Below are 12,492 nucleotides of genomic sequence, written 5' to 3'. Positions count from 1 at the left end.
GACACTCTCTTTGTCTTGTCTTACGACCCTTGCATTTGCAAGGTCTTGACTATAACTGCAGCCATTGCTCTTATTGAGCTGCTGTTGTTATGACCATCCTAGTTCATAACAGATATCTGGAGAAGCAGATTTAGAGTTGAGAATGGCATATGACACACAGGAACAGAATGGCCAGATGTAGCAAGCAGCAGTTATGCGAGCAATCTGGAGCGACAGTGTGGGGTGGAGAAGGAGGCTCTGTATCTGGTATCTGAGTCCACAAAGAGGGAATACACTGTCCAATTGCAAGAGACACTTGAATGAGTAAAATTCCACATCAAGTATCTTGAGAATGATGAAGTCTGTAATTATGTGGAGCTTGAGGAGATCATAGAAAGGCATAAAGAAGAGTTAGATGAGATAAGGAAGAAATATGAAGACCTTGAGAGCTATTGTGACCATATTGATGATTTGGAAGAAGAGGTTCAATATAAAATTGTGATACTCAACATCTGGATGAACAATGTGGAATGGCTTGACATGCAAACAAATGCTCAGAGGAAGAAGATAGAGGACCTCACCAGCCCTCACATTGAAGATGAGATGGAGAGGTACCAAGCTGATGCTGTTATCAGAGACACAATCATCAACTTCATAGATCATGCATTCCTGTAACCTATCAGTTGGACCCATGTGTTTGATATTAAATGTTTCCCACACCACTAACCATTACCATATAATAGTCCTTATAACTTACTTCAGACACATATAATCTATGACACCCTTCTTCAACTCCTTTGATACTGACTGTGATTCAGGCAAAGATCACTAGGCAAGGACAGGATGGCTGCAATGCAGAACCTAATTTCTTCCATAGAATGCATCAAATGTGTACAATATTATTGACATTAGGACAACCACAGTTTAATAAAAAGCAATTTGAGAATTGTACAATATATTGAAAGCACCACAACTACTCATTCCCTAGATGCCTTTTGATGCACTGTAGCTGCTGCCTTAGTTCTTTGCACCTGAGTTTGGCATTCTTGCCAACTTCCCTCATGCATTCGAGATGCTGCTCCACCTTCCTGACATTTACCTCCAAACTTCTTTTGATCAATCTTTCTCTTCTTCCTAGCACTCACATCCCAGTTGTTCAGCCATTTTCCCAGCAGTATCCCATCACTCAAAGAATCACATGAACTCCCATGTGAATGTGGAGGATCTTTATTTTGGATGACTATGATATGATCACTTTTAGAATAGTAAAAATTAGCAACATTGGGCAAAAAATAAACATACAATTTGTGCACTGCTCATGGCAGGTGACACAAGCTTCATCTGGCTGACCCATGCAGGAGGCACAACCAGGGTCTCTCACTGTGCATACTGGGAATGGCTACATCTTCAAATGTTAAGCTCAGTGAGTGATGACCTTGATTGATCAGCATGGGCAAATAATTTATAGTGGTGTTCAAATATGGATGTAGGCATAATGGTGATTTTAGAACAAGCGGACTATCTTGCTGTTGGCTGAGATGCATTCTGTGGCCACTTCACCCAAGAGTAACAATGCCCTGTTGAATGTACATTCACTGGAAATTCCTGATGAAGTGGACTGTAGGTCACTTTGTCAAGAGATATTCAGCCACAACATGTATCAGGAGTCAACAAATCATTATTGGCCTTGGTTATTTCAGCATTGTAAGATATTTACATGTAAGAAGGTCTGACAATACACTAATAATGTCACATTGCATGCAAAGATCAATATACTTGACTGCACTATGCAACCAAAATAACATCTGGCCTCAGTGCATAAGGGAGTCCAAGAGATATAAGGTAACAGTAAGTATGGTATCTAGTTATGCCATCACACAATATATCTACTAGTCCACAAGGTCTCATCTGACCATATAACATGCTTCCAGTCCTCTACAGTCCAGTGTTGATGAGCTAAGGCAAAGGCTAGTCTTCTCTGCCTATCAAACTTTCATGCAGAAGTCATTTCTATGCTCCTTATTAGCTAACAACTCAGAAAAATAGTCTTGGAACTGACAATAATGACCCACTACTACACTTCACACTTTGTGATGCTTCAATGTGTTTGAGTTCATGATATCCAGATTCCTTGCCATTCACTCACTGCAGGCATATTCCCATTTTTCTCCAAAAACATTGATTGAGAAGATAGAAATTTCCTCTCATGTTGCCTATCAAAACATTGAAAAAAAAATTCATGTGTCAAAGATTTCTGTGCATGGGACATGATGCAAAAATCTGTCATGTTCTTTCAAGGATAATACTAGATGTTCCATCTATTTTCTGTTAGACAGCAGTTTACAATGAGGTTAAATTTCTGGTCTGTGTTTTTAAATATACACAAAACATTTGAAAACATAGTATATTTGGACTAAAAATTAACATTATTATAAACTGCTGTTTAAAAGACAATAGATAGAAAATCCAGTATTATCCTTGAGAGAACATGACAAATTTTTGCATCATGTCCCATGCACAGAAAATCTGTGACACATGAATTTTTTTTTTCAATGTTTTGACAGGTAAAATGAGAGGAAATTTCTATCTTGTCAATCAATGTTTTTTGGATGTTTTTTGGAGGAAAATGGGAAAATGCCTGCAGTGACTGCTCTTGGCAAGAGCTACCATAAAGCACACACCTAAAGTCAACCAGATGCTCAGAAAGCACATTATGTGGGAAGTACAGGTAAGTTTGATTCTTGAATCTGCTACCATTGCATTGATCCCTTGTGAAGATATTTGTCTTAACCTTTGTGAACATCTGCATGGGTACAAACATGCAGTCCATCCTACCATTCTTTCTGGAGCAAATTATTAGTCTTGTGGGCAGGTAGAAAGTTGGGTTGTATTGCAACAAGCATATCGCTATTGCATTCCCAGCTTGTCATGCAGAGAAGCATCTATGTCTGTGGGAAGGTCATTGGTTGGTGGATCATTACCCCTATTCCTGGTGGAATGACAGCTAAGACATGCATTTTCAGACTCTATTAAGGTTGTGTGCTCAAGGGGGGTCAGATCACAAGGGCTTGGCCTCAGCTTGTATGCTGTTCCCCTTTCCTGAGTATGTGCCCTTAATTTCTGGGGGCTGGGACAGTTGTTCAGAGTTTCCAGGTTTTGACCAGGGTGGACAATGGATGTCTGGATCTGGAACATGAGATAAATCCAGCGGATGTCCAGATATTGTTTGGACAAGTGGATAAAGCTAATCTGGATGAAGTCTGGACTAGAAACTGACAGGAGGTAGACTACCCTAAGGTAGAGCCACAGATATAGTCTAGGATATAATCCTAAGACTTGGATTATGACAAGAGACTCAACTCAAGTCTGGAAGACACAGGAATAAGCAGGAACTAAGATGATATTCAAACTGAAGTATTTCTGAGAGTTACAGGAGGTTTATACACTGTAGGTATCATATAGGAATCAGTTAGCAAACACAAAGGCTATTAGTAAGTAGGATGGATCACCAATAATGAATACCAGAAATGAAATTTATGTAACAGATCAGTAATTGAAGGGAAACATGGTTAACCAGAGTCTGGAGACAGAGGAAGTCTAAATGGAGTTGGGCACTAATATAAGGTTTGAATTCCAGAAGGAAGATAAAGATAGATCAGATCATTAGAGATCCGGATCTTGGATTTAGAGTTAGGAGTCTGGAATGGCATATAACAGACTCCAGGTGTATAGTTGAGCTTTGCAGAAGTGATGGAATTTGTCAAAGAACATTTTGAGCGATGAGTGAGCATTCAGATGCATTTTTTCAGTTTGTCAGCTGACATAGGGCAGCCAGAAGGTGCATTGCTGGCTGCTTTACCCATCACCATGATTTTCAAGGAGGTTTGCTTAGCAGACAGCTTCTTGCTGTCAGGGCTGTAGCAACATGTGCCATAGATGAAGTTCACTGAATAAGGCCATCCTTAGTGCCAAGTCTCTCAGCTGCCAGGAGGACCTCAATATCAGCCATGCTATAGAAGCAAAGCTTCTCTGGTTAATTGTGCAAGACAGATGATCACCACTTTATAGTCATGCTAGTCCACCTGCACATAGCAATATTACATGTAATGAATTGTATTATATCACATGTATGTCATCTTTGAGCAAGCTCTCAATGTTAGCAATTATCTTGTGACTCATGACATTATGTAATATGTATCTTATGATACTCCCCCAGTGTAGTTAACCAATGAAAATTGCTCATCTTTCATCTTTCAGTCTAATCACATAGCCTTAAAGAATTAAGTAAGCATCACAAAACCTATGCATAAAAAAATATCCTTGCAGATATTGCCCACAGTTTTTCTGCTCATTCATCAACACTGCATGCACAATGTTGACATGCCCAATGATTGGGCTTTACACAAGGTCTGTCTAGCCAGCCAGTACATCAAGGATCAGTTTTGGTCCCATGTTTCTCAGTCTCCATGCATCATTCCACCCATAGAACTTGATGTCCAAATAATGTTGAGCTGTGCACAACTGGCATTGACTTTGATTAATGTATATACTAATCCAAGTGAGTTCTCTTCATATCCAGCACTTCTGTCCTAACTGATAGTGACAGTTTAACTCAATCTTAATATGGGCCCACCTTGGGTGATGATCTAACATAGGAAAAAGTTACTGAATTGGCTCCTTTATCACTCCTGTTGTATATGTATCATGGTATGAATCACATGCCATGCATAACAGTGCTGATGAAGACACAAGTGAGGGGACAAGATCACTATGCCTGATGGGACAAACATATGATGGCCAAGGCTATCTCCATGACTAATGATGTTATAATAAAGATGACTATGTAGCATTCCATTGATAGTTGAGAGGAGGGAACTTTAGGAAGGGAATTGTCATGTTTAAAGTGATATCAAAGTGAATCTTGACCAGTATACCATCCAGGACAGCCAGTAATTGGACATTTAAAGGCATTGCATACCTCTAGTCCTGACATTGGTTCAGTAAGATTGCCCATGAGTTCCTGACAGCCTGTTTCAGCTGTGATGTGGTAACTGCCAAGAAAGTGTGCCATGACTTCCTTCCAGACATCTCTACTCCCAGTCATACAATGCTTTTCCATATGATGTTTAAATAGGAAGGAGAGATTAGCATGGCATGAATATGACAGGCAAAACTATATGGTGTAAAAGTTATATGAAGATTCAAGAGAATTGGGCAAGAGCTATTCAAAGAACTAAATAAGCCAGAGAATGGGTGAGGCTCTGTGCGATATACCTTAGTGCATGTTTTATTACTATGCCTGCAAACCACAGGATGAGGTGCTTCTGGAATCATGTATCCTTGTGTGTACCTTACAAGGATTGGGTCAGTCTTCTTGACTTCATGAAAGAAAAATCACTGTCATCACTTGCATTGGAGCTATCATCTGTACTCAGTACCACTTCAGAAAAAAGCAAGTCCTGGGATGAGCCAGTCTTTCTCCTGAGGACTTCATAAGAGGGAGAAATATCCTCATTACTACTTGCATTGGAGCCACTATCTGCTCCTGACTCTGCTTCAGAAAACAGTGAGTCCTGGGGCAGGCCAGTCTTTCTCCTCTTGACTTGATGAGAGGGAGAATCTCCCTGGTACTAACTTCTACCAGCATCACCATCTGCACTTTCCATAGATGTTTGAGGAAAGGGTTTATCTCCATCAGATGATTCTTCCTCAGAAAATAGTGAGTTACAATGTGCATTTGAATGTGATTTATTGAGTGACAGCAGTATAGCTACACATGCCATGCACTGTCTCTAGAGAAGTGAAATATACTAATTCAGACAAATTTATCACAGATAATCAATTAGACATTACCTTCATGGGGTTCACTGGATGTGAAGCTTCTGTCAGTCTAGATTGTCTGGTGGGTGCAAATATATAAGTAGGCCCAGGATGTAAGTAGCTGACTACTAAGGAGGCTTGAACAAATCCCAGAGCAAGTTGAGCTAGCCACAAAGCAGATCACTGTGCCTGGCAGCAGAAAAAGTACTGTTCCTGCTATGAAGTAGAAAGCCTCAGAGTGGGCATGCCATACTTCTATTATGAATAGCCAAGTGCATGCTAGCATTGTGTCATATCCCACAATCTGGACTCACATTCCATAGTATTCCCATGCCTTCCAAGCCTATGTCTGGACCCCATATCCAACTCATTCCCAAATCCCCTTCTGCTGTGTGCTCCACACCTCAGCAGGATCAACTATGCTCCAGATTTACCCCTGAGCTCCGGACCTCCAGATCCTCACTGCTAGCCTGATCTGTACAACCCTATCCTGTCCACCCTATGTGCACTCCATCCAGCAAGACATCCGGACTTCACCTTGTCTTGGATTCCAGACTATATCCACCTTCTCATATTCTGGTCCTGTATCCACCTTGTCTTCTGGATCCCCAGATCGCCAGACCTCCGGATATTAACTCCGGACCTATTCCCACCCTCTGTCCAATATCCTGCACCTATCCCCATTTAGGCATTCTCTGCCTTCTGGCTTTCAGTTACCTCTTGTTCCATCTTGCTTATTGATCCTTGTATGAGTCCTCATCTCCGAGTTCATTTACTTATGTTCCGACTTACTTACTAATGTGTTTCCACATGCTTGTACATGGCCTTGCTCCTTTGCTTACTGATCCCCTCAGATATTGTTCAGTATATAACCCCTGTAGATACTCCTGTAGTTCCTTAGTTTGAATATCAACTTAGACTTACCCAATCCCCTCTCAGACTTTGGTCCACCTAAGTCTGTCCTACCCATCAGGCCTAGGGATTGATTCCCTAGGCCAGAGCTCTGCCTTTCCAGCACTTTCCCTCTTTCCGGACTTAGGTCCAATCCCTGTCTCTTCAACTCTACCTTAGGGTAGTCTACCTCTGTTTGCTTCTACATTGGACTTCATCTGATGTAGCCCCTATTCCTTCTGGACCTCTGGACCTCCTGTCCCTTGTACCTCTGGGCATCCTGTCCTTTGGACGTTCTGTCCTCCTAACCCTTGGACATCCTGTCCTTCTGTCCTCCGTCATCCTGTCCTCCTGTCCTCCTGTCCTCCTGTCCTCCAGACCTCCTATCCTTCCATCCTGTTTCCTGTAGAAGTATTACCTTGCAGTGGGAACTCTCCAGAGCACTTCCTGCATTCCTCCGGAACTCTCCCGTGCTCCTCCAGATGTTTCCCGCGCTCCTCCAGAAGTCCTCTAGTGCTCTCCAGCAGAGTAGCCAGCCTCTGGAAGTCCTCCAGACTTCATCAGACCATCATCAGACCTCATATGAAATGAAGGGCACATACTCAGGTAAGGGGCACAGCGTACGAGCTGAGGCCAAGCCCCTCTGAGTCAATCTCTCTCCCCCTTGAGCAACATGGTTCTTAACACATTGTTTACATTATATGTATAGTGTTACAATGCCCCACTCTTTTTCTCATCATCACTGCGGACTCCTATATGGCTGTACTTCTAACGCTTCCTTTTCACTGTGCTGTTTCCTCATGGTCTCTCTTATCTCTAACTCATACCTTGTTTTCCCATGAACCTTCCATTTCCAGTACTAGTTACCCTTTGCCCAGCTTGGTCTGTGCATGATTCCTTTACATATATAAACCCTAGTTACCACTTGTATTTTCTCTAACTTGAATCTACTCAGTTCTCTTTGATACTCGAACTCTAGCTCCTTGGGAAGGAGGCTAGCCATTGTCCCATTTGAACCTTAGATCCTTCGGGAGTCTAAGTGATCACTCCTGAGGGAGGCGTTAACTTGATAAGGCTTAGTCCTTGATTGACTCTGATCCTGATTCCTTTATTGGAACGACACTCTATCTGAGTTCGTAACATATAGGTCCTCTCCACCAACAGGAATGCTAGGTGATAAAGTTGCATAATCATTGCAGAACTTTCCTCTGGAAAGCATTTGAAGGTGGTTCCAATACTGGTCCAGATGAGTTTGGTATTTTTTTTCTCCAGGCAAGAATGTGTTCAGGGCTTCAAGTTGCATACTTGGACTGAGACAATTCCCTCAAACCCCTTACTGGCTAGACTTTCATGGGATGCCATATTCAAACATTGATTCTTGCACTAAGTGTTCTGTAACATTTCCAGAAGAAAAGGAGTGCAGGAACTACCACAAATATTGCTTTGGTGCTATCGAGACTTTTCAATTCAGTCCTAGTCAGTAGATCATCACTGTCACCAAAAATGGTGATGGTTGCTTTACCTGCTACTGCTCCCATACTGACTGTCCAAAGCCAGGTTACTTGGGCCACTCATCCTTAGAGAAGCTAGGGGTACACTTAAGGAGTGTTGAGTCCTGCTGGATTGGCTTGAGCAAGGTAGGAGCATCACAGTATATAACTTTGCCATGCTAATGCCAGGCATTAATTAATATTAATATTATTAATTTTAGATCAGACAAGATAACCCACATCTGCCATAGCCACTGATCCATTCTCACCAGGTATGTGCTTCACATACATACACAGCAGTATTACAATTACTGTAATGCCTTAGTCTCCAAAGTGCAAATATGCAGTCAATGCATCCACCAAGCATATCCCAGATCCCACCCTCAAAAAGAAGTGACTCCACACACCAAGCAACCCAGTCAATGGTTACAACAACACTGCTTTAGGCAACATGAGAAGTGATGCACTGTTATGTCATGCAGGGGCAACACTCTGCCATAGTCATTTAAAGGTGAATTCTTTGTGGAAGTTGTCACCAAAATTACACTCACATAGATTATTGGTGCCAGGCTCTTGTCTCCACTACCTCACCCTCCCACAGTGCAGCCCCAGTAATACCCCCCAGGGCTAAGCCCAGCTAGTGGAATTTAACCACACAGTAGGCCTAAGAGGCAGTACTTCATATGTGAATGACCCTCATGCAAGTGGAAGTGATAATGAAGATTACAGTGCTGAGGGCATACAGGGATGACAGGGTATTAATAGAGGCAAGCCTGAGGTATGCATTGTATCACTATGCTAAGTTCATGGTTAGACTTACCTTTTCTGCAGATTCACACAGCCATGAATAAGGTCAATAACTAGAACAATGGGCCCTGTGAGACTCCAGAGCCACTTCATACTTTAGCATGTGACTCAGCACATTCACCACTGGAGACCAAGGTTGAGGCTGCTAGGGTTGTAGTACAGCCTGCTAAGGAGAAGGAAATAGTGCATTGCAGATGTGAGCCAAAGCTAGCAGAGCTAACCTTTGAGTGAGATTGCCTTTCTTCTGTTGTCAATGAAGTTAGAGCATCTTGGGATGTGGATAGAGTGTAGTAGGACAACCAATACAAGCAGTGGAACAAACAATGCAAGTAGTGGGACAATTCTCATCCTGAAGTCAAAATAGATCTTGAGAATCTTCAACCTAGTGAAATCATGATTGACATGGAGAAAGGAAAAGTTCCAGTCTTACACTAAAGTCAATCATATTGTTTCTAAAGATTACTATCCAATACAGTATACACTATAGACTTCATAATTGAGAATAGTGGAAAGAAGAACCAAGTCTTATGAGGCAGTGAACCATCCATGCTGGCAATGTCACTGGTCTATCCACCAGTACCACCACTGAGTTCCAGGACAAGGGGAAAGGTAAGGCCATTGATGCTGACCCAGAGCCTGAAGCAGAAGGGAGTTGGAAGAGGAAGTCTCCCATGATTTTGGGACTCTTCTTCCAACCACCAAAGTCTGCGATGAAGACTCGCAAGCGTGCAAAGTCCTCTCACTGGGTGACATCCAAGCCCCTAGTGGACTCGGAAGATGAGGAAGATGTGGGTATTCAGGTATGTCATCTGGTTCATCTTTGACTTGGCTCACATTTTCTTGTAGCCATTTTTGGGTGGAGTGCTGGATGACATCCTTCCCCGGCTCTCCAATTCATCTAGATCACCCCAGGTTCTGACCAAAAAGCCCTTTTGCCCTGCTACAGTAAGTCACATTTATGTGTTTGGGACTCAGGTGTATGCTCACAATGTACCAGGTGATTGCCAGCAGTCACCCAGCAGTCATTGAGCCCTCCCAGCCAACTCCCAAAAGCCCAGTGGAGGCACCCCCAGTCATCAATGGAGGTGATATTCTCATTCCTGGACAAGTGAGTACTTTGATTTATTTGACAAGTGTCCATTCACTAACACGACCCACACAACAACCCATGCCAGGTTTGCATCAAGCTAAAGTGGCCCTGCACAACTCAGTTGGACAAGAGGACTGGGAATCTGTGTATGTCATGCGTCCACTGCACAACAAAGAAGGTCAAGTGCATCCTAGTGACTATGGGTACCCTGCCAAAATGTGTTCATGGGTCCTCTACCACCCGGAACACAAGATCCAGGATGCCCTCCAAGGCTCCCTCCAAAGCTCCCCCTACCTCCCAATCCAAGGCCTAGACTTGCAGTCAGTCTTGTGGCAAGTCTGGAACTCCAGGTGTCATGGCTATGATAACCCCCAAGACCTAGACATGTGGTTGCAGCAAGACCATCACTGCTGTCAAGGCACCCGCACCTGTACCAGCTCATAAGTCACCCAAGTTTTGTTTCATCACTGTCTGACCTTAATTTTCCCTTGTAGCACTTCTGTCTTTGAGTTCAGCAGTCCCTGCTGCAGCACTCAACCTGCCCATGCCGGATCTCCATGCCATGGCAATTGTGATTTGGGATGGCACAGCTCACATTGCCATTCTTGAGGCTCATGTGGCAGAGCAGGATGGTAAGATTGATACCCTGCAATGCCTCCATGAAGGCCTTAGGCACAAAATCATCAACCAGCACCCCACATTCCCACTTCCTGAACCTCTGGCCAATGCAACATCCTTGTTGCTTGATCAATCTGTCCCCATGTCCATGTCACCATCCACATCTGCACTCCCCCCTCTCATTGATCTCTCGATTGGAGAGATGATGCCCACACCCTCAAAATTTGAGGATGCCTCTGCCATTGAGGGCCTCCTGTTTGAGTACAACCAGGTTGTTCAACCAGAGGTTCCAGATATGTCTGGCAAAATTGTGGACCCAGGTGATCCAGGCAACCTGGTCCCAGAATATGATTCTTCCAATGACATGGATGTTGAGGTGAAGGTTGAAGCATCTTCTGAGGAGGTTGACATGGCTACATAATTGCATAGTGATATACATATGTACAAGTTTTTCAATGAATGTTACCTCTGCCAGTCCATTTATTCAATCACTGAGTCTCAAGTACTGAGTAGCAAAACCTGAAAGTTAGAAACAAACATCAAAACTCAAAACCTGACAGTCATAACAGTGTATGAGTTTCAAGTTTTGAGTCTTGAATCACTGAGTCCCGAGTCCCGAAACCCAAACATTGAACCCCTTATATTGAACCCCAAAACCCAAAACTCAAAACTTGTCAAAATGTATCAGTTTTGAGTTTTGAGTTTTGGGTTTTGTGGTTCAATATAAGGGGTTCAATGTTCAGGTTTCAGGACTCAGGACTCAGTGATTCTGTTAAGGTCGCATGCTCAAGGGGGTTGGATCACAAGGGCTTGGCCTCAGCTCGTATGCTGTGCCCCTTTCCCAAGTATGTGCCCTTAATTTCTGGGGGCTAGAACAGTTATCTGGAGTTTCTGGGATTTGACTAGGGCGGATAACAAACATCCGGATCTGAAATGTGAGATAAATATGACAGACATCCGGATGTTACTTGGGCAAGCAGATAAGACTAATCCAGACAAAGTCTGGACTAGAAACTATCAGAGGATAGACTACCTTAAGGTAGAGTCATAAATGTAGTCTAGGATGCAATCCTAAGACTTAGAATATGACAAGAGACTTATCTCAAGTCCAGAGGACACAGGAATGAGCAGGAACTAAGATGATATTCAAACTGGAGTATTTCTGAGAGTTACAGGAGGTTTATATACTGTAGGTATCATATAGGAATCAGTCAGCAAAAATAAAGGCTATGTATGAAGCATATGTAGAGTCTATTAGTAAGTAGGACAGATCACAAATAATGAACACCAGAAATGAAATGTATGTAACAGATCAATAATCAAAAGAGAAACATGGTTAACTGCAATCCGGAGACAGGGGCAGTCTAAATGGGGTTGGGCACTGATATAGGGATTGGATTCCAGAAGGGAGATAAAGATAGATCAGATCATTTGAGATCTGGATCTTGGATCCGGATATCCAGAAGTTTTGGACTTGGGACTTGGTGATTCGAGTCTCAAAACTCAAAACTCAAAACTCAAAATTCAGATATTGGTATGACTTTCAAGTATTGAATCACTGAGTCCCAAAGTCCAAGTACCAACACAACTTCGGGTGTCAGCATTCAGTATGCAGGACTCAGTGATTCAAGACTGGAAACTTGACAGTCATACAAATGTTTGAGTTTTGAGTTTTGAGTTTTGATGTTGGTGTTTTGAAGTTTTGGGTTTTGGGTTTTGATGGTTGGGGTTTGATGTTTGGGTTTCAGGACTCAGTACTCGCTGTGTTGACTTTGATTGATGTTGACAGGATCTGAG

At 42.7% G+C, this 12,492-nt stretch overlaps 2 protein-coding genes across 2 annotated transcripts; both read left to right on the top strand.

Moving 5' to 3' along the window:
• Positions 1-167: 167 nt before the first annotated feature.
• BJ212DRAFT_1487074 (uncharacterized protein) lies at positions 168-654 on the top strand (the record flags this gene model as incomplete). Its single annotated transcript, XM_041341224.1, has 2 exons — positions 168-246; positions 305-654. 2 exons carry the CDS (start codon positions 168-170, stop codon positions 652-654), a joined length of 429 nt encoding a protein of 142 aa, XP_041186519.1.
• Positions 655-9,658: 9,004 nt separating this feature from the next.
• Positions 9,659-11,116, top strand: BJ212DRAFT_1487073 (uncharacterized protein; the record flags this gene model as incomplete). Its single annotated transcript, XM_041341223.1, has 5 exons — positions 9,659-9,787; positions 9,834-9,932; positions 9,985-10,099; positions 10,163-10,507; positions 10,572-11,116. 5 exons carry the CDS (start codon positions 9,659-9,661, stop codon positions 11,114-11,116), a joined length of 1,233 nt encoding a protein of 410 aa, XP_041186518.1.
• Positions 11,117-12,492: the final 1,376 nt, after the last annotated feature.

This window comes from Suillus subaureus, assembly GCF_016647635.1.
Source record: "Suillus subaureus strain MN1 chromosome Unknown BJ212scaffold_68, whole genome shotgun sequence".
Classification (NCBI taxonomy): Eukaryota; Fungi; Basidiomycota; class Agaricomycetes; order Boletales; family Suillaceae; genus Suillus; species Suillus subaureus.
Note: the sequence above shows the minus strand (reverse complement) of the source record. Positions and strands in the feature narration are given on the sequence as shown.